Source organism: Schistocerca americana, chromosome 3 (genome assembly GCF_021461395.2).
Source record: "Schistocerca americana isolate TAMUIC-IGC-003095 chromosome 3, iqSchAmer2.1, whole genome shotgun sequence".
NCBI lineage: Eukaryota > Metazoa > Arthropoda > Insecta > Orthoptera > Acrididae > Schistocerca > Schistocerca americana.
The window spans coordinates 688,714,927-688,736,601 of NC_060121.1; the positions used below are offsets into that span (position 1 = coordinate 688,714,927).

Below are 21,675 nucleotides of genomic sequence, written 5' to 3' on the forward strand. Positions count from 1 at the left end.
CCTCATGGTGTATTGCCAACTGCAATACACCCTGAGGAAGGCGCCTTGCAACAGTCGCCGAAACGTTGGAATTTTACGGATGACAATGCGGCCTCAAACCCAGAAGAATTTTATTGACTGTGACAACGGCCGCGGAAGCCTACGTTTACACATTTATATTCTGTTTGCTTGTCATACGATATGAAGGAGAAATGTGACGGAATTCGACAGTGTCTGAATTGTGTGCTGTGGAGACTGCGATATTGCTTATATTGCTTGTCGCCTTGGACTGTATCCTACAACTGTCATGCGAGTATGGAATCGATGGATTCAGGTGGGTCATATTTTTTGTATCCCGCCTGGAAGACGTCCTGTGGGTCTGCTCCTGAGATCTGCAAAATAGGCCGAATGAAAGGAGCGAGTAGGAGCAGGTGAGGTAAAGCACTTCGGTACTGCAAGTAAAGTTAAAGCACCTTTACTGGTACAGATGAGCACGTAGGTGCGAAGCCATTCATGTATCAAAGCTAACAGTTACTAGAAGTTACAAAGACAGAGTCTATTATGGCTAGCCCCCCCCTCCCTCCCACCCCGACAAGTAGAAGCTAAGTTGCTAGGTCGTCTGCTCTTGAGCAACTGGGCTGAAAATAGAGCGGCGCTAGTTGAGCTCCACAGCGTCGGCCAGAGGGCGCTGTGGTCGGCGTAGTTCGTCCGCTCTTGTAGGGCCAACCTACGAGCGTGCACCTACGCTGTGGCATCGGAACTATCGATACCACAATATTGAAAGGCATTTAGGGGGGGGGGGGGTAGGACGTCAAACGGGCCGACTTGGAACAGGAGAGGCACCACAGGACATTTTAATTTCCACCGTCTATACTTCTACAAATAAATTCATAAAACTTTAACAACATGACCAGGAAGGATTCAGGATTCATACTGATAGCAGTGGAAGCTCAAAAACGTAACTAAACACATTTTTTTACATGTGAAATTTCATGATTTTTTCACTTACTACTGGCTGCATTTGTTGCTATAGGTACACTTTTCTTCCTAAGTAAGAGAGATTATTCGATGACTTTTGCACAGCATACAAACCATAGTTACAGGTGTATGAAACTCTAGAAGTTATTTAATATATGAAAAAATGAATGAACTGTTACATTTTGAACTTCATGTTTAGAAAAAACTCATGTTTTATAGTTAATTATCTCAATTTTTTCCACAGTTTTTTAATAGATTTGGAAAATTCTAGAGTTTCATACACCTGTAACTACTGTTTGTAGGCTATGAAAAATTCATTGAAGAATCTCTCTTACTTAGGAAGAAAAGTGTACCTATAGCAACAAATGCAGCCAGTAATAAGTGAAAAACTGATGAAATTTCACGTGTAAAAAAGGTATTTTGCTACGTTTTTGAACCTCCACTGCGATGACTGTGAGTCCTCAATCCTTCCTGGTCATGGTGACAAAGTTTTATGAATTAATTTGTAAAATTATAGACAGTAGAAATTAAAATGTCCTGTGGTGACTCTCCTGCTCCAAGTCGGCCCGTCTGACGTCCCACCCCCTTTAAGGATCTCAACCGCCTACGCGACATATTGTTCGCTCAAACGTGCAAGGTCGTACAGCCACGTCACATTCTTTGAATCAGAAAATGGGCCTGTTTGGAGCAAGTCAAACATCGACAGTGACAGTGCGACGATGTCACGTTAGCACGGCAAACACTGTACTGGTTTCCCCTAATGCGGCAATGACATTACTGGATACTTGGTTACTGCCACGTCGTCTTTTCAAATACGTTGCTTATACAACATCCAAATGGACATATATGCATGTGAGGAGGTTCCGTGCAGAATGAATGCCATCAGACTGCATTCATCATCACTATATCCGGATCCGGCACTTGAGATCAGATGGAGTGCCAATTTTTACACACCACCTTCATCCCTGGTTCGCAAAGTCATTAACTTGGAAAGACATTATATGTCTGATGTGTTAAGGCAGATGTATTTGCCCTATATTCGAGTGCTCCATAACGCTACTTTTGATTAAGATAACGCAAGACTTCTTGTTGCCCGTTCTGTCTTCATCAGTCTCGAAATAATGTTCGTTTCTCCAGTGGTTAGCACTTACTCCATATCTTTCATCCAATGAAAATGCACAGCAGAATCCATTAACGTGATCACTGCTTATTTTCGACGTCAGCGTGCAATAACAACACACAGACGGCAGGTACCAACACTAACGGTGTAGCGTTTCGAGGGACGCGGAAAAACAGTGCAGGCTCCGTAACCCGGAAAGGGAGCCATTCATCTCACTTCCAAAAGCGCATGATCATTTGCTTTCGGGCCAAGAGTGGAAGTATTTCCGAAACTGCGAAGTTTGTGAACTATTCGCGTGCCGCTATGATAAAAATAAATCGTGCCTGGCAAAATGACGTTACCCAATACCGGCGCGGAGGCACGACGAGCCACAAGTGACACGGGTGAACGACGGTCTTAGAGATGTGTACGGGTGAATAGACGCGCAAGTGTTCAGCAACTGACCTCCAACATGTCTCCTAAACGACCATTCGGCGAATGTTGCTGCGAATGGGCTTCTGCAGCAGGCGGCTGTTTCGAGCACCCGTGCTGACTGTTCATCAGCGATGAACTCTGGAATTTGCACGCCACTACCGTAGCGGGACGTTCACTGAGTGACGATAGGTAGCCTTTTCAGATGATCCACGTTTCATGCTCCATCAGACAGATGGCCGTTGTCGTGTACGGCATGCGTTATGGTCTGTGGAACGCTTTCATGGCATTCCCTGGCTGATGTCCTCTGCTGATGTCCTCTTTGGAAGGCGTAATGAGTCACCCCAATTATCCATGTATCCTTAGGGACGATGTCCACCCCTATACGCAGTTTGTTTTTTCCTCAGGACGATGACATCTACGAGCAGGAAAGTGCGTTGAGTCACACAGGTCGCAGTGCACTTATGTGGTTCCAAGAGCACCAGGATGAGTTCACCGTTCTCTCCTGGCCACCAGACCACGAGAATTTAAATCCAAGCTACGATATTTGGAGCCACATCGATCGCGCTGTTCACACCTTGAAACGAGAAATCAAGTGCGGCTGGCCACAGCACTAGAGACGGCGTAGCTCCACATCCTTGTTGGTACCTTCCAGAACTCCAGTGATCCTCTTCCTGCACGTATCGCTATAACTGCAACTAAACTCCGTCCGAACAGGTCTTGGAAGGACCAACTTACCGACCGGCCCCCGTGTCATCCTCAGCCACAGGTGTCACTGGATGCGGGTATGGAAGGGCATGTAATCAGCACACCGCACTCCCTGCCGTCTGTCAGTTTACGAGACCGCAGCCGCTACTTCTCAATCAAGTAGCTCCTCAGTTTGCTTCACAAAGGTTGAGTGCACCCCGCTTGCCAACAACGCTCGGCAGACAGGATGGTCACCCATCCAAGAGCTAGTCCAGCCCGACAGGGCTTAACTTCGGTGATCTGACGGGAACCGGTGCTACCACTGCTACAAGGCCGTTGGCCACGTCTCGCTATGCAAAAGGTAATTGTTTAGGCTTTTGACAGGTGCTCACATTAATTCGACTGGGCAGTGTATTTAGTTTTTCCCCCTACTAGTAGCCACTACGACCCTTTAACCCTGACATAGAGCTATTGTTCATGCCCGAGGCGGACCGTTGTGTACTAAATCTCGCACTCTGCCCACCATCCAATCCATTAAAATTTTATCATGTTCGTTTCATGCTGCAGACACACAGCAAGTAAATTTTCCTCCTGTTGATGTAGCTTTGATGGCCAACAGTGTAACAAGATGGGTCAACTACAACCTGGTGATCGCTGCTTCGGTACGGAATTTGGGAACGGTTTCGTGCAATGGGAGCTGGAAGCAATTTTTGTCCGGCATACGGTTTTTATGTGGCAGGTACATATGTACAAAAATACGACTCAGCGGTTTCTTATTTAGGGTGAAAGGAGTGTTGAGTAAAGCGTTGACGCAAGTTTAGCATTAGAAGACTTAGCACTCCATTTCTCTGCTCAAGGTTTCTGCTGCCGTCCTAAGCATTTTCATAACGTGCTGCGAGCGATTGTATTAGAGGCGTCTGTGTGTGGACACGGACTCTTCTAGGTCAGGTTCAGGAAAGAAAATATCATCCACGCTGCACACAAGAATACGTATCGTCATTTATACTAGAAAAATATCAGCAGACACCAAGTTTTCAGCACTTCTCTATGGTACTCACTAGGTCGTAAATTTAAATATTGCTTGCTTGTTAATCATAGCACAGTCGTCGATATAAATGTTTTGCGAATATTCCTCTGAAAGAAGTGAAAATCTATGAAACTACTTTTCAAATACGTTTTTAAATAATTTCGGAATAAATGAAATTCATTGTGTATTTTTTGGCTGTGATAATCTTAGTGCTTCATTCATAACACGTGTTGTTCTAAATAACTCATTTTAGATTTGAGTACGTTATTGTAATATTGTATATTCAGATATTTTGTGCCGATATACTCAGCATGCTTCACTCTGTGGTCAATATTTCAGCTGTCAGTAAATTCATCATTTATTTGTGGTAAAAAGTAATGGAAAGAAGACCATCAGCTACTTTTTTATGGAAATTAAAGCGATTTCTTTATTAAGTACAAAGGCGACTTTGCTGAAGGAAGTGATCGTAGGAATAAACTCATGTTTCTGGGTTCATACTTTACTGACGGTCATTGGAGGCTATTACATCCCTTTGTTAACTGGCTCAAATATACAGTATTTAAGTGCACCGTATTTGAAGAATATATCAACTGTCTTGAAACGAGTTCTTCAAAAGAAACATACAATTTTGGCCTGTAGCTTCATGCCTAAAGGCGTTAAATGGCAAGCAATAAGTTTCCAACGTTCACTAATAGGAATATTGTGTGCACAAATAAGCGACTACCTTCAACCATTAAAAAATAAGCAATGGAATTCAATTTGCCGTTACACCGGGCATGTAGCACTCTCATCCCTATAAAAACTAGTGCTTCAACAGACACAGATTTGAACATCAGAACTCAACAGCAGGAATAATATCCCACGAATCAGTGCTGTCTTCTTCACTCATATAACTACAGTTTTGTTGTGTGTCTTGCAACGACTCTGCAAGACGAACTGACAGAATTTATACCTAATGTCAGGTACGATTCGCGCTCACTTCTAGTTACGTGCTGAACGAATCTGCTGATTTTATGATATCGAATTAAAAACTGAAATACATAGTATTTGCTGTGGAACATCAATATTGTGTATTTAAGTTTTTAATATGTCTGTGTTCCTGGAAGTACCGACGGAATATTCCATACAAAAGATATCGGTTTACTCATCTCGCTTTCCTTGGTAGTCTTTCCACAACAGCAGGGTTGTATTACTTGTGGGAAAGAGTTGCAGCATACAATAACTGGTATTCATTTTGCTGTCGGTGGAAGCTTGTCATTAGAAATCTAAGCAATAACAAAGAAAAGAGGCCCCATATATCAGAACTGATCATACACGACTGTGAACGTAGACTTTCTCGGTATGTACTACTGTTGAAAAGCCCTTGGGGTTACAGCTGGATGGTAGTGACTCCCGCAAGAATAACGGTGTTGCGCCCAGAAAGATGTACTGGGCAAATGTAACATTTTTTGAAGTTTTTCCCCGTCCGTGCCAAACCAAATTAAGTTAGGTTTAAGATCAGTGTTGCAATCAGAATGACAAACAGACGGGAGAGCCGGTGGATCAATATCGCGACACACAACCGACGCCACTGCCACAAGCCTCTCAAGCAAAATGTCTGAATCGCCTGATCCGCAATGTGACCTCGATGTGATGGGAACGTAACATCATTTTGGCGCGCAATGTGACCTCGGTGTAATGGGAACGTAGCATCATTTTGGCAGCACTGCAAGGTGCCGTAATGATACGTAAATCTTACAGATGCCAAGTGGCATTGCAGAAAGCACTAAGCTGAAGAGCTGAAAGCCAGAGCTGAGACGCAGAGGTGTGGTGAAGACAGCTGAAAAACCTGGAAAATCAGGCCAAATTGTCCTCACTCATTGCTTCCGACAGACGACTGTAAACATTCAAGTTCTCGATATTTTCTACATCTCTGTTGCAGTTCGAGGCAGTCTCTATGACGTGCTGGCTGCCTTTCATCAGATGACTGCTACCTTCGAGGCTGCAGTCAGCCAGGACTGCTGGACTTAGCTGCTGTGAGCTACTGAACTCTCTTCCGTTCATTTGAAGGCGTGGAGCTTTCTACCACTGGCTCTCTGGTGGTCAAACTGATGATGCTTGGCGCACTATCACACTGTCGCTCTACGAGGAAGGAACGCCAGCTGCTGCCGCCACGTAACTTACTTACATCTTTGAGTAGACACTGACGTCGACAGTCTTTCTCTGATGGAGAGGTTATGATGTAGCTCTGCACCACTGTCGCTGTCCTGTGCAGGGCTGCTGCAAGGTTACTGGGACATTTCCTTCGATGTCAAAGAGTGCGCGATAGTAAAAAGCGTCGTAGAGCTGTTGGTGCCATCGCTGGACGAGCAATGCCTACCAACAGCCGGTTCAGCTATCCTCTACGGCACCAGTCTTGCTGCATTAGCTGCCGTGACCTTGCCTGCGGCTTCCAGAGACTGCTGAGCTGGATGCGTCAGCGTATTTCATCCCTGTGTGATGTGATCGCCGCCCTCCTACCTGCTACCAAGTAGAATGTGATTCAGTTGGAAAACGAAAGCGAATAAACGGATAATTCGCTAATGCTGTCTCATTAACACCCAGGGCGTCTGACAGGTTCTCACCATTGTGCTCCACACTTCGTCATCCTCCATCATTAAAGATTGCAGCCCACTGACCCTTATAATAGATACATCATTCATAGGAACGTCTCGAAAACGTCTGGAGAAAACTGAGAGTTTCTCATCATCATTATCAACTTTTGTGAAAAATTTCACTATTAAAGAAAGAAAACAGTTAAGAAGTCATAATTTTGAGAAGTTTCATAATTTTGAGAATTTTCATAATTCTGAGAAGTTCCTCATTTATTTAGTTACTTACAAGAGTGTTGTATTGCTGCATGACTGTTAAACTGTAAAGGACAATAAAGTATTATGTGAGCAGAAACTAAAACTTATGTTTCCTTTTGAAGCTGAAGGTCTGAAAAATAATGTACAATGAATATGAATCTTAATGACTGATTTCAGAGGGTTTTGTTGATTTATTAGAACGTAAGTACACAAAAGAACGTAATTCTTATCTCCAGAGATAAGGACTATGCATTGTTCAGTTGAACCACGCATCTCTTTGCTTACGATACACAGAAATGCCATCGTGAAGGCATCGATAGTTCCTTTAATATTACAGTTCTCGCCTTATGTAGGACACAGAAAACTTGTGCAACCTATTATGTGTCGTCGGCAATAGTATATTGCAAGTCTCTGAGTAGTGTGACGCTGCTCTCTTCTTTGTAAAGTCTTAGGGTCACAGAGTAAAAGCTGTAGGGTTTAATGAATATCCTTTCAAATGTATCATTAAACTGCACGTGGAATTACATTTTTCGTGTGGTCATACATGCAACAAATAATGGATGTATGCTCATTTTATCTGTGATTAGTGAGTTATCGAACCTGACCTCCCAATAAGTTGAAGAATTTTCAAGTGAGCCAATAAAATGATCCGTGACACTGTGAAGGAGACTCCTTCAAACGAAGCTTCATCTTGACCGAATATATTAGGTTCTCTAAAACCGTATTAGTTATCTATTCTCGCTGATACTTTCTCACCCAGTTATTCCATGTTGTATATGCATAAGTTACATGGAAGTGTAGATTTCCAACTGCCTGGAAATCCACCAGTAATACGACGCGTGGTTAAATGATTAATAATTCGCTTGCTTATGATAAATACGATATTCAAGAAATGCTACAAGCCCATTTCTTAACCAAAACTGTCGGAGCCTCGCTTTCAGGAATTTGCACAAGGTGGTCTCCAGTTTCTCCTATTTAAGCCATCAGTCAGATGTAAAGATTCGGTGCAATCTACAATGCGTTTAAGTTTTCTATTCTGTTCCATAAACTTCATAAGTCTAGTGTCATTTTAAAGCCTCCTTACAGGTATTCACTGCACAGAATAGAATTTTACTTGCGTGATAAAACTGATATACAAAAAATTCAGTATTATTATTTAATTTCTAGATGCGTTTAGCACTTCATATTACATGACTCTTCAGTAGACTTTATTCAAACAATATCCAGTTGTCTCCTTATATATGTAAATTACGATCTGAGACAAATAAAATGTTACCTATAGTTATTTTTTACCTGTCCTTCCAGTTCACTTGTTTTCTTTCAAGTCATACTACGCTAAGATGTACACTTCGTTTAAGAAATTTCATAGTATATTCACATTGAAATTTTTGATTTTCAAACTTTGTTTTGCCTGCGCTGTATGACGTTAATCATGTCAGTGATTACTTACCTGCTACATAAGGTTGTTAACACAAGTGTGATGACTTTTAATGAATGAATTATTTATTCACTTGACATCTGTCATCTTGTTTGTGTATAGAAGTATTGCCAAGCTATCTTCTATTCCGTTTTTGTTTCTTTCTTTGTTCTTGTCCGTGTGTGTGTGTGTGTGTGTGTGTGTGTGTGTGTGTGTGTGTGTGTGTGTGTGTGTGTGTGTGTTTATAAGACTTAGAGTGTTTAATGTCTAATAAAATAAGGGAAAGAGCCGATAGTTACAATATGTTTATTAGAGAGATTTTGACATTACGTTAAGGCAGTGGAAGAGTGATGTCGTGGGTATTGGGACTCATAATTTGTTTCAAGAGAGGAAACAGAGAAATATGTCAGGACAGACAAAAAATTACTGTAAGAAACATTTTGTCTGCGTAAATATTCGGCCATGGATTTCAAATCCATAACTAATAAATGGAAGAACAAAACTAGATGTTAGTCAAGAGAATTCCATTGAAGATGCCTTTAATTTAAAGAAGGCGAAATTCATCTGGAAACTCAGCACATTTAGTGTCTTGTATATAGTTTCAATATGAAATTTGGACACTGGAAACGCTTCAGGTGAAAAATATTCGGAGGTCTTTGAAAGCTAGTTTTAATAGCCATCTGCCTGACATTTTTACGAGTCAGTTTCAACCCTTCACTACTAAAGAAGCAAGGAATTGGTACGGTACACGTCTCTAAAGAAAGATTTAACAGATTTTAGTATTCTAGACGATTTCAGTAATCTGTGCAGGTGATCACTTCACTGATAATCTGCCTTTTACGTCAGATTTAATTTTAAGCGGTATTTGTTGAAATTTATTCGACTCTATTCACATCAGCATGTGTTCCAAAACGCAGAAGTATGTTATACGAGATCTGATGATGCCTAAACTAGAAATCTGGCATCCCTATACCAACATAAATTAGACATACGAATCATCTGATTATCGTCGCTGAAACACGGAACGGTGGTGACGAAAAGAAAAGGACATGAATAAATGTGTATTTAAAACAACTGACTGTATTTGTTCAGACATATCTCCTCTGTGGTACTCATTATTGCTCTGCTCTATATAGCTATCGTCTCCTTTCAGTTTCAAGTTTTGAATGATATTTTCACAAGTTTCAAAACTTTTATATTTACACTATCTCATCATGGACAGCTGAGCTATAGTTTAATCTTTCAGTTCATCAGATGAGCAAAATAACTATTGCTGTTTTCTTATGTATTTTGCAGAAACCCAACACCGAACGACAAGCTGATACACTGGCCAAGAGTGACTTCAGACACTGAACCGGAGTACCTGGAAATAGGCGAGAAGCTGGAAGCGAAGAGGGGTCTACTCGAAGAGCGAATGGAATTCTGGAGATCGCTTCCACTCAGTAGGGTGCCTCAGAGAAACGTAGAAAAACAAGAACTCTGACCTGATTGTTAATTAAGTAAATAGGCAACTAATTTTTCACATCGAAGTTCAATAAACGTCCTTTGTTTTACAGCGAACTTTGTCATTTCGAAAATTTCTTACATTCCCCAAGGATGCCACATTCCCTTCGTGTGTTTCTCAAACGGAATGGGATGTCATTGCATATTAATTACCATTAAATTCGAGTTTCACTTGCCAGACGAAATAAAATGCGCTGACCACTTGGCCCAAGTTGTAATACCGTAGAGATATGACAGGAATTAGAGCTGGGCTAACTATACAATCCAAGTTGTATTATGTTAGAGATATAATAGAAATGACAGTTGGGATAATTTCTCACTCCTTTGTATTTGATCGTGCTCAAATTGCTGACAGTTGAAATTGCAGCATAAACATGTTGCAAAAAAATTTGTCATCTGGCATATCGAAGATTATTTGACTTTGGGAGCCTGTCGTTAGCATTGAATGAAGTGAAACAGCAACTGGCTGATGGTTTAAAACTTCGATGGAATAAACTTCGTGCTTCATACGTAGCTTGAGTAAACAAATAAGCGTTTAGTATCCATCCAGCAGTCGTTCATATGGAAGCAAATGCGCTGGTGTGGGTCTCGCGACAGAGTAGTGCGGAATGCTGTCATGGACGGCGTAAGCGAGACATTGTATTGTCAGCACCGCTGGCCCAAAAGTTTACCTGTCGCCGGCTTTAGGCCTTGCCAGTCAGTCCTTAAGCTGATTTCTGGAATTTTTGACCTGGCCTTCGCCTCGCGCTGTGCTGTTTCGTGCTAGTCAGTCGTTCGGATTGATCGCATTTTGTTTATCTCCGTGCTCATCTGTAAGCGTTGTCTAGACTCTCGCTGTTTCGCTGTAGAATGATTTGCATGTCGATTTTAATTCACTCTTCCAGAGCTCAGCCCCGCAGCTTGTTATCAAGCCGCCATCGGTTAGTGTAGTTACATTTGTGCCAACAGTATGTGACGGGTCAAAAAGTAATGGTAAAGCTTTAATTGTCACAGGAGTTAAGTGCTCTTAAATTTTTGTATTAGGAACCGAATTAGCCCAAAGAGGTAACTTAGGGAACTGAAACGTATGTTAGCACAAAGTTTTTCTTATATTTGTTTGTTTAAAAAAAAATTTAAATCTGTGCTGCGATATTCGCCGCCAGTATTAGCAGAGCGAGCGGCCAAAGATGGTGCGAGTTTTGCTCATCACCAGCAGTAACCGTCTGCGGCACAGATTACTTGAGCAGTAGCAGGCCACAGAAGCAATTGCCGACCGTTGCAGAATATAATGAACTAATTGTTATAAGTTACGCTAGCATTGTAATTTTGTTTGCTTAATGGCTCCTAGATGGTTTTAACATAGGGCTAATGGTCAGTTGAATCCACGTTTTGTAGAAGATGTGGAGGTACGGCAGAGAATAGCTGGTGAGCTGTCGTACCGATGACCACAGTTTAACTGCTCGACTGGATCTATTCGGAGGAATAATTTATGAATACGCTTAAGCAGGTGTTTGGAGGATTTGGTATGCTGAAAGTTAATACTGACTACCAATGGTTGTTGTTATTAAATTGCCATCAATGGAAAATCTATGTATGCTGTTGTAGGTTTCACAGGCTTGATAGTTTACCACGTTGTGTAGAAAGTCCTGTACCTATAAAGGACATTGATAACTGGCACTTAGCTTTCTATACAATCAGTCATGGTACTGATTGGTTCTGTGCATATTAAATAGTGATCCTCTTTGTGCAGTCCAAGGAATATGTGTGGCCTGCATACTAAAAGGGTGAGTGACTGCAATTTTATTAGATTTGTTGGCAGACAATGAAGTAATAGCATGAGTGTTGTAATTGTGAATAGGTGGATATAGGATTCTTATAGGGCAGAGGACACAAATTTATTTAATTAATTTAACAACAGACACTACTATTTGAATATTGAAATTGTGGTCGTAAAACAGAAGCTGTCCGTTAAGTGCTGAGATTTTCACAGTACTAGATAAACACTGCTCATCTGGAACTATGCGAGTATACCTGTGACCAAGCTATGTACTATTACTCTGAACTTTAAGTGAGGAACTGCTAATTATTTTAGCGTACGAAAGTAGCTCCACATAGAGCCAACACCTAAAGAAGGTAAAATTTATGTGCATTATGTAAGTTCAGGTTCAAAGAGTTGGGGTCACGTAGGTTTTTTATATTTTCTATTACTATCATTTCACGCAGTTTTACTTTTTAAGGCTCTCATTCACTCGCGCTGCTGAAGTAAAGAGGTAAATAATGCCTAGGTATTCAAAATAAATTTGAAGTCCACGCATTCTGAATGGAAATAAATGCAACTTCCCATTGACATTAACTGAAATAACCTAAGAAAAAAAGAAATAGCCTATAATTTGAAAGAAACAGAAAGAAAGAAAAAGAAAGAATAAAAGAAACTGAAAAACAATAAAACCTAAAGAATTAACATTTTATTAAACAATAGGTACTAGTAGCTACAGGATGTTAGATTTTAGTGCAGAATATCAATTACAATGAGACATTTTAATAAGTACTAGCTGGGGTACCCACTTTCACTCAGGTGGGAGGGTGAGAAGTCTCGGGAACAAGGACAGATAGGGGAGAGCAGAATGGTCGACTGTGAAGTATCTCCGCTAGACGTTTACCGGAATGGGGACTGGCGCGGTATGTAGCCAAAACAAGAAGCACTACCACCTCCAGTGGGCGATTGCTCAGCATCTTATCGAGCTAGGTCTTGAATGTCTGCACAAAACGTTCTGCCTGGCTGTCTGACGCAGTGTGAAATGAGGCGGTGTGGACGAGGGAAATACCGTTAGCAGCACAAAATTTCTGAAACTCGGTTAAAGTAAACTGTGTACCGTTATCAGTAACGCCGTTTTGGGGAGTCCCTTGACAGCAAAGAGGCGCCAGAGAATTTTCATAGTCTCAGCAGAAGTGGTGTTCATCATGGGAATACGTAACGGTATCCTGACCCGGAGTCGATCAGGATGAGCGACTGGGAACCTTGAAACGACTAGACGTTGCCGTGGAGCAGCTGCATCTGGGTACGAAAAATACTGGCGTGGGAGTGTTGCCTGACGTGTTTGGCATGTAGTGCAGGCCAACACGAGGGAGGCAAAGTCTTTATCCAAACCATGCCAATAAAGGTGTTGGTGGGCCAGCTGCTCGGTGAGGACGATTCCCCAATGGCCAGCGCGGAGGATGTCGAGTACATGGCAGCGCAATGCATGCGGTATGACCACCTGGGGAACGTCTGAATCACTATGCAAAAGGATGACGCCACTGTGGGAAAAGAGATAGTGCCGATGATCCCAAAAATGCTGGACTTCAGCATCACGGACGCTATGACGGCTGGCCAGCCATCCCTCACCCTCCCGGATGCCATGAAGAGCACAGGGTGCAGCCAACAGCAGGTGCTTGTTCACGCCAGTACGAATGATGTGTGTCACTCTGGATCAGAAGAGATTCTCTCTGGTTTCGAGCGGCTAACAGAAGTGGTAAAGGTTGCGAGTCTTGCTTGCAAGATGAAAGCGGAGCTGACCATTTGCAGCATAGTCGACAGGACCGATTGCGGATCTCTGGTACAGAGCCGAGTGGAAGGTCTGAATCAGAGGCTCAGACGGTTCTGCGACCGTGAAGGCTGCAGATTCCTCGACTTGTGCCAAAAGTGGTTGGGTTTCAGGTTTCACTGAATAGGTTAGCTGTACACTATACGCAGGAGGCTGCTACACGGGTAGCAAGGACTGTGTGGCATGGACTGGGCGGTTTTTTAGGTTAGAGGGTCCGGCAAAACACAAGAAGGGTTTCAGTCACAAAGGGTGCAGGCCGAACACAGGAAGAACGTAGATACAGGAACCATTGATATAACAGTTGCAAATTGTCGTAGCTGTGTTGGGAAACTGCCAGAGCTCCAAGCGTTAGTAGAAAGCACTGACGCTCAATTCGTTATAGGCACTGAAAACTGGCTAAAGCCGGATATAAGCTCAGCCGAAATTTTTGCGAAGAACCTAATGGTGTTCCGAAAGGATAGGCTAAACACGGTTGGCGGTGACTTGTTTGTTGCTAATGGAAGTAGTTTAACTTCCCGCGAAATCGAAGTAGATACTTCCTGTGAGTTAGTATGGGCAGACGTCATTGTTGGCAACCGGAATAAAATAATAATTGGATCCTTTTATCGACCTCCCAATTCAGATGATACAGTTGCTGAAAGGTTCAAAGAAAACTTGAGTTTGATTTCAAACACGTACCCGACTCATGCCATTTTAGTTGGTGGTGACTTTAGTTTACCCTCTAAATGTTGGCGAAAATACATGTTTAATTCCGTCGGTACACATAAAATACCATCCGAAATTGTGCTAAACGCATTCTATGAAAATTATTCGAGCAGTTAGTTCATGAGCCCACGCGAATAGCAAACGATTGTGGAAACACACTTGACCTCTTAGCAACAAATAATCCAGAGTTAATAACTAGCATCAAAACCGATTTAGGGATTAGTGAACGCAATGTTGTCGTAGAGAGACTGAATATTGTAACCCCTAAATCCTCGAAAAATAAGCGAAAAATACACCCATTCAAAAAAGCAGATAAAAATCCACTTGACACCTTCCTGAGAGACAATCTCCATTCCTTCCAAATTAATGATGTAAGTGTAGAACAGATGTGGCTTGAATTCAGAGAAATTTAGAGATTTATGCCAAATAAATTAACAAACGACGGAGCTGATCCTCCTTGGTACCCAAAACGAGTCAGAACACTGTTGCAGAAACGACTAAACAAACATGCCAAATTTAAACAGACGCTAAATCCCCAAGATTGGCGATCTTTTACAGAATTTCGAAAAGTAGCGCGGACTTCAATGCGAGATGCTTATAACAGTTTGCACAACCGAAACTTTGTCTCGAAACCTGGCAGAAAATCCAAAGAGATTCTGGTCCTATGTGAAGTATGTTAGCGGCAAGAAACAATCAATGCCTTCTCTGCGCGATAGGAATGGAGATACTATCGAAGACAGTGCTGCCAAAGCAGAGATACTGAACACAGCCTTTCGAAATGCCTTCACAAAAGAAGACGAAGTAAATATTCCATAATTCGAATCAAGAACAACTGCCATCAAGACTGACGTAGAAGTAAATATCCTCGGAGTAGTGAAGCAACTTAAATCACTCGATAAAAGCAAGTCTTCTGGCCCAGACTGTATACCAGTTAGGTTCCTTACGGAGTATATTGATGCATTAGCTCCACACTTAACAATCGTATACAACAGTTAGGTCGAAGGAAGACCCGTACCCAAAGACTGGAAAGTCGCACAGGTCACACCAATATTCAAGAAAGGTAGTAGGAGTAATCCAAGTAATTTCAGGTCCATTTCCTTAACGTCGATATGCGACAGGGTTCTGGAACATATATTGTGTTCGAACATTACGAATTACCTCGAAGAAAACTGTCTATTGACACACGGTTTAGAAAACATCGTTCATGTGAAACTCAACTACCTCTTTATTCACATGAAGTGTTGAGTGCTATTGACAAGGTATTTCAGATCGATTCCGTATTTATGAACTTCCGGAAGGCTTTTGACACTGTACCACACAAGTGGCTTGTAGTGAAATTGTGTGCTTACGGAATATCGCCTCAGTTATGCGACTGGATTTGTGATTTCCTGTCATTATGTGAGGACCCTGCATAGGTTCGTGATCAGGATAGAAAATATGGTTCTAAACACAAATTTATGATTTTGTGATTATTATTAAAACAACACACAAATTAACTGGTCCAGCCCTTATACATTATTGAATGTATGAAGTTTGTGAAGCAGTGGTGCAGACTGGTGGCAAGCGACATGGCGGCTAACTGTACTCACGGCTCCTGATGTTTGAATGCTCTATAAAATCTCTTCTTGGTGTCGGATTTTCAACATATTAGAGCCCTTCCTTTATGCCGAGAATACCAAATAATAGCCAGATCCACATCCCGAGGCAAATTCTTTGTAAAGCAGCTTCCAATTGCCTCTCTTCGCACCGTCGAAGTGTACAGTGCTACGGCTTGCCACATACTGCCTGCCATTCACACAAAGGGGCAGCTCAGTTCGACCGCCGAAACTACCTTTTACATCGCGCCATGCCACTTCCGTTGCAGAGGGATTCCCCTACAGCTTTTACATGTTACAAAGACAAGTGCCTTAAGCATGAACCGGCTTTCCATAAACATTTTCTTTTCTCGAACATACGCATATTATAATAATTTATCATTTTAACATATCCTTTTGCTTTTGTCATATATGCATTACAGAACTCTAATTTTCTTGCCACAGATCAGGGAGTTTCAACAACACAGAATACACACTTCATAATTGCAGATACGCAGTTACATAATACAAACCTACTTCTAATCGATATTAAGTGCTATGTGTGCCCCATGTCTCATTGAGGTTTCCCAACAGGGATAAATCAATGAAACATCAATAACACTTCAAAACAGTGTTGGGCGATAAAGAAATACAAATATATTACACAACAAACACTTCATGATACTGTTTATATAGAACATTGTTTCATCAAGTAATAAAACATGGATTTTTGTTACACTGAGAAAATATGTACTATTCTGTACATGTGTCCATGTTCTGAAATATGTATATAGGAATTTACATATCACTTACATACACAACTTACATTACAGAAGGTTAGTCCACACTTATCTGTCACTGTATGATCATTACAAAACTATGTTTTGTCTGGTTTAAATATTCAGGCAGTTCATCATGAACAGCATAATACTCAGTACACTATATAAACTTTTCATCCATTTTCTGCCTATAAACATATTTGGCAGTCCTTTACTATTTTCAACATTTTGTCTGCCTATTGACACATTTGGCAGTCCTCCTGATCAAGCTGCAATATTCAATCAATGCAATCCTTATGTATGTCATAGCCTGGAGTTTATATGTAATTTGTATATCCAATTATGTTATACCAAATCTGAATCTTAAAGACATGTATCAGTAGTCATAAGAAAAAAGTTTTTCCTAACATAACAGTACCACATCATGAACAAGAACATACAGATTAAAATAATATTTGATGAGTTCCATATACATTCTTTCATGTTGTCCCTTATTACTCACTTATGTGGATGTAAGGTTTTAAATCTACAATGTTATGAACACCTAATAGCTTTTTTGACTTAGAATAAACAGGATAATAGGTGTTAGTGTCAGGAGTTCCTTGCACTTCAAAGGCACCATTATAAATATATTCGAACTTAGAAATTTCTTGACATATTGCACTAGATTTTTGGTGAGTTTCTGCGAGAACAAAATCCCCAGTTTTGAATCTGGTCACTTTAAGGCCCGTATCGTGCCTTTTGGATCTGGCTTCGACTTTTTCTTTCATTCTTTTTCTAACTAAGATTTCTTTAATTATACATTTGCTCTTATGATTAAGTAGAAGTTCCTTGGGTGAAAATCCTGTAGTTTCATGGTGGAGGGTATTCATTACAATTTCAAGGTCTGCAGTAAACCTGTCCCATGCCTTATGACTGTGGTGCCAGTAAGTTCGACACATCTACCTAGTTCAAGCATATAACACTCCACTGGATTATTTGCAGGATGGTATGCCGAAATATATTTCAATTGAATGCCATTCCATTCCATCCCTTCCTTCCATATTTTTGAAATGAATTGAGGTCCTTTCTCTGATAGTACTGCCTTTGATTTTCCTATCGCATTGAAATATTCAGTCTTTCTATTAAATACTGCTTTTGCAGTAGCTTTCTGAATGGGAAAGAGTTTGATAAACTTGTAAAATACTTCTAGTATCACTACAATGTAGGTACAATTGCCGAAAGTTTTTGGGAGAGGCCCATGCAAATCTACTGACAATAAGTCAAGAGTATCTCCTGGCACATTGTTTTGCATATAACCTTGGTTGGTTCGATTGATGACCTTTGCCCTCAGACAAATGTCACATGACTTGATTCGATCTGTTAGTTTCTTTGCTGCACTGATATTTACTATTATTAGAACAGAAAGTTTTTCGATACACTTTTTCGGACCACAGTGTCCTAAGGCAGGATGAAAATAGTAATTTACTTCAGTCTCAGATTGAGATGGCTAACACACTTTCCACTCATCTCTACTCACAACTTTTCGTTTGTATAAAACATCTTTAAAGATCTTATAATACTTACTAATTTGATGGTATCTGGTATTATTAAAACTTACTTTAACTGACTTCCAAACTTCATCTTCATTTTGGTAGTACTGCATAGCTTTGAAAATTTCTTCGAGTTTCATTTTCCCCTGTACCTCTTTGATGAATCTCACATGAAAAATGTCATGTTCGTTATATTCCTCTGGCACACTGTCTATCCCTTCAGGTAGTCTCGATGGAGTATCTGCTACATGATTGTCATTTCCTTTAATACAAAACATTTCGTAGCCAAACTGCTGGAGGTACAGTGCCCAACGGCTTAATCTGCCAGTCTTTAAGAAACGTCCACGCTTTGTAATCAGTGTGTATAATTGTTTTTTCAAACCCCATATGATGGCGAGAGCTTCCTTTTCTAAAATGGTATAATTTATTTCGTACTTCGTCAGGGTTCGATTAACAAAAGCTATTTTCCTACGTTTTGGTTCTACTGTATCAATGTTTTTTTGGAAAATTTCTATGCCGACTCCATATGCACTGCTATCAGTACTCATATGAAATTGTTCACTAAGAGCAGGGTGATGCAAGATATTGTTCCTTATTAATTCAATTTTCAAATTTTCGAAACCTTGTTGGCAGTCCTTTGTCCAAATGAATGCACTATTTTCCTTAAGTAACCCCCCTTCGCAAATGTGCTGTAAAATCCGCAGAGACCGAGATACACTTTTAATTGCTTTCGGTTCTTAGGTGGTGGGCATTTTTCAATGGCATTTAACTTCTCTGGCTCCTTTCCAATACCAGAAGTGGTAATAATATGTCCTAAGAATTTTGTTCCCTGTTTTACTGATTCGCATTACTTCAGTTTTAGTGTCATCCCTCCTGCGTGAAGAGCGGAAAAGTCTGTGTCTAATAATTGCCACTGTTCTTTCCAATTTTCCATGGCGATCAACAAGTCGTCCACGCATATGGTCAATCTGGCGCTTAGTTCCCTTTATAACACGGAATCTAAAGCCGTAATAAAGACTGAGACGAAAGTATTAAGACCAAACTTTATACTGGTAACATTTTCCCCGCATATAGAAATGCGATATGCTTTCGATACTCTTTATGCAATGGGATTTGCCAATACCCCGCCTCCAGATCTAAGATAGTCAAACACCACACATTGTGGAATTTTTGCAACAGATCGTCTAAATTTTCTAGACGATATACTTCTCTTTTGACAACCATGTTTAGTGTTCGTGCATCGATTAGTACTCGCACACCTCCATCACAACAATGAGAGGGCTATTGTACTCACTATTGATCCTGTCGATAAGTCCCCATTCAATCATTTCGTCGATCTCCGCCTTCATGGCTTCTCTCTTAGCTAGAGGTACTGGATAAGGTCTCACGAAAAATGGTTCATGTTCTATTGCTTCAATACGGTATTCAAAATTCTTAATATTCCCGGTTTATCTGAAAACATTTCCTGATTGTTAATCAGAATGTTAAACAAATCGGCATTCTGTTCCGGTGTAAGTTCCTGTATCCTCTAATAATTCTTTAAAAGTTCCTAGTTTTGGAGCCTGAATCGTTACATTCTTTACATGGTATATTTCGTATACATAGACAAACCATCATTTCCAGGGTCTAATTCCAATATCAATGAATCAACTTTGGTGTCCTGTGAAATTTCGTTTTCCTCAAATCTAACTTCCAAAATACCAGATTTATTATTAGTTTTGACAATCCTGCTACGCAGTCAATGAATACCTTTTCCTTATCTCACCAATCGATACCTGAAATCATCTCAGTATTCAATTCAGGCGTGACCAGGAAGTCGTGTTCAAATCTTCGTCCATTAATTTCAGATTCCAACAACACTTATCTTCGAATACTCTTGTGGGATTTTCCAGTTGCCCCTACAATTTTCACACCATTTACTGACATCATAACTAACCCAGGTTTATTGGAAATATGTTCAAAGGAAGATTGTGAAATAGCATTAATTTGGGATCCAGTGTCTAAAAAATTTAATACTGTAAATTTCGACTGGGATGATTGTTTAATCGTCCTATTTTCTGAATTTTCTTGTTGCTCCCATAACAAATCTTGTTCGACCATCAGATCGCTCCAAGATATGTTATTTACTGACAAATCACGTATGCCTGGGAGCTTCTTTGGTTTTCTGGTGACTATGTCTTTTACGGGTATAATCATATCCTGCCCCAGTATCGCATTGGCTGGTGGCTGTTTCTTTTTCTGTTCGGTATATACCGCCGGATTTTGTTTGAGACTTCATTTTGCTTTTTATAGACATCTTCCGCTTTACTTTGTTCACTTTTCTCTATTTCTACCTTTCTTCGTCTGAACAATCTTTTATTTCATATTCATTGTCTGATTCCAACATGAACGCCACTCTTCGACAACGAACAATCTCTTCTTTTGACCTTTCATCAGTTTTCTTATTTTCAACATTTCGATTCATTCGTAAATCTTCTATTTCATTTTCAATCACAGGCGTTTCTTCAATATCACTTTTGATGATGTCAACTTTAATTTAGTATAATCGTCATGACCATCAACAACATCTAATAGTATGAGTCTTTTGTCAGCCAGGATCGCCTCATCTGTACTACTGAGGATTTCATCCTCCTTCCGGTTCCTATATTTATACCGACCAATTTGTGTTTCTAGCACTAATTTCTTTAAATCGGTAGCTCATGTGCTTGCGTGGTGCCTTCCTGTCCTTTACCAACCTCTTGATCTGATATCGCTGTTCGCGAACCTTGTGTGGTGCTGATTACTTTCATCTCCTTTTCATTTTCAGACAACACCCTCTTTTCGATGTTTCCTTTAAAGTCTTCCCACTCATATTGATTTAAACCAAAAAACAAATCACCACAACATTCCATGACCCCTGAAGACTCCTTTTTGCACAAATTGTCTGTCTTTGCTTGGTTGTCGATGCTTTCACTTTTAGTTAATAACATGTCTGATCCCTTTCTCATTTTGGCCCACTGAATTCCCTTTTGACGTCATCTCTTCCTACTGGCGTGACCGCAGCTTTGCTACGGATAGGTGATTGCTCTGGCAAGTTCAATGCACGAGGTTACTTAGATCGCACAGTAGCGCCTGCAGCATAGTCTGTCGCCAGTGACTCACTCACGCCTGCACCTGTTGTTCTCCAGCCACCATCTTGTGGCGCAGCTCTGCCGCTTACTTGTGTCTTAAATTCACTTTGCTTTAGCCAGTATAATTTCTTTAGTTTGGGCCAGTAATGTTTGTCCAGGCGAATCTGGCCTGTAAAACACGCGGCGCTTAGTTTTCCACGCCATTTCGGTTTTGACAGTTTCGAGGTGCAAATCCTCTACCGCGAAATGACATGTTACCGTGACCTCTGACTCTACCTCTTTGCATCCTATTTACATGATAAGGTTGTCCTCATTCTGTTCACTATGCTCGTGATTATACCTATTCCGATTGTTATCGTTTTGTCGATAGTCACGATTCCCTCTCCAGTGGTCCTCGTCTTCTACTCTTTCCAAAAATGACGAGAAGCTTTTGGGATCACTTCCCACGTAACATTTTGGATC

The 21,675-nt window shown here is 40.8% G+C and overlaps 1 protein-coding gene across 1 annotated transcript in view; it reads left to right on the forward strand.

The window, feature by feature from the left end:
* Positions 1 to 9,936, forward strand: part of LOC124606314 (juvenile hormone esterase-like) — a 136,851-nt gene extending 126,915 nt beyond the window's left edge. The window contains exon 10 of the mRNA XM_047138296.1: positions 9,744 to 9,936. Coding sequence (XP_046994252.1) covers positions 9,744 to 9,930 — 187 coding nt within the window. The 3' untranslated portion in view covers positions 9,931 to 9,936. The remainder of the gene's footprint in view (positions 1 to 9,743) is intronic.
* The last annotated feature ends 11,739 nt before the right edge of the window (positions 9,937 to 21,675 follow it).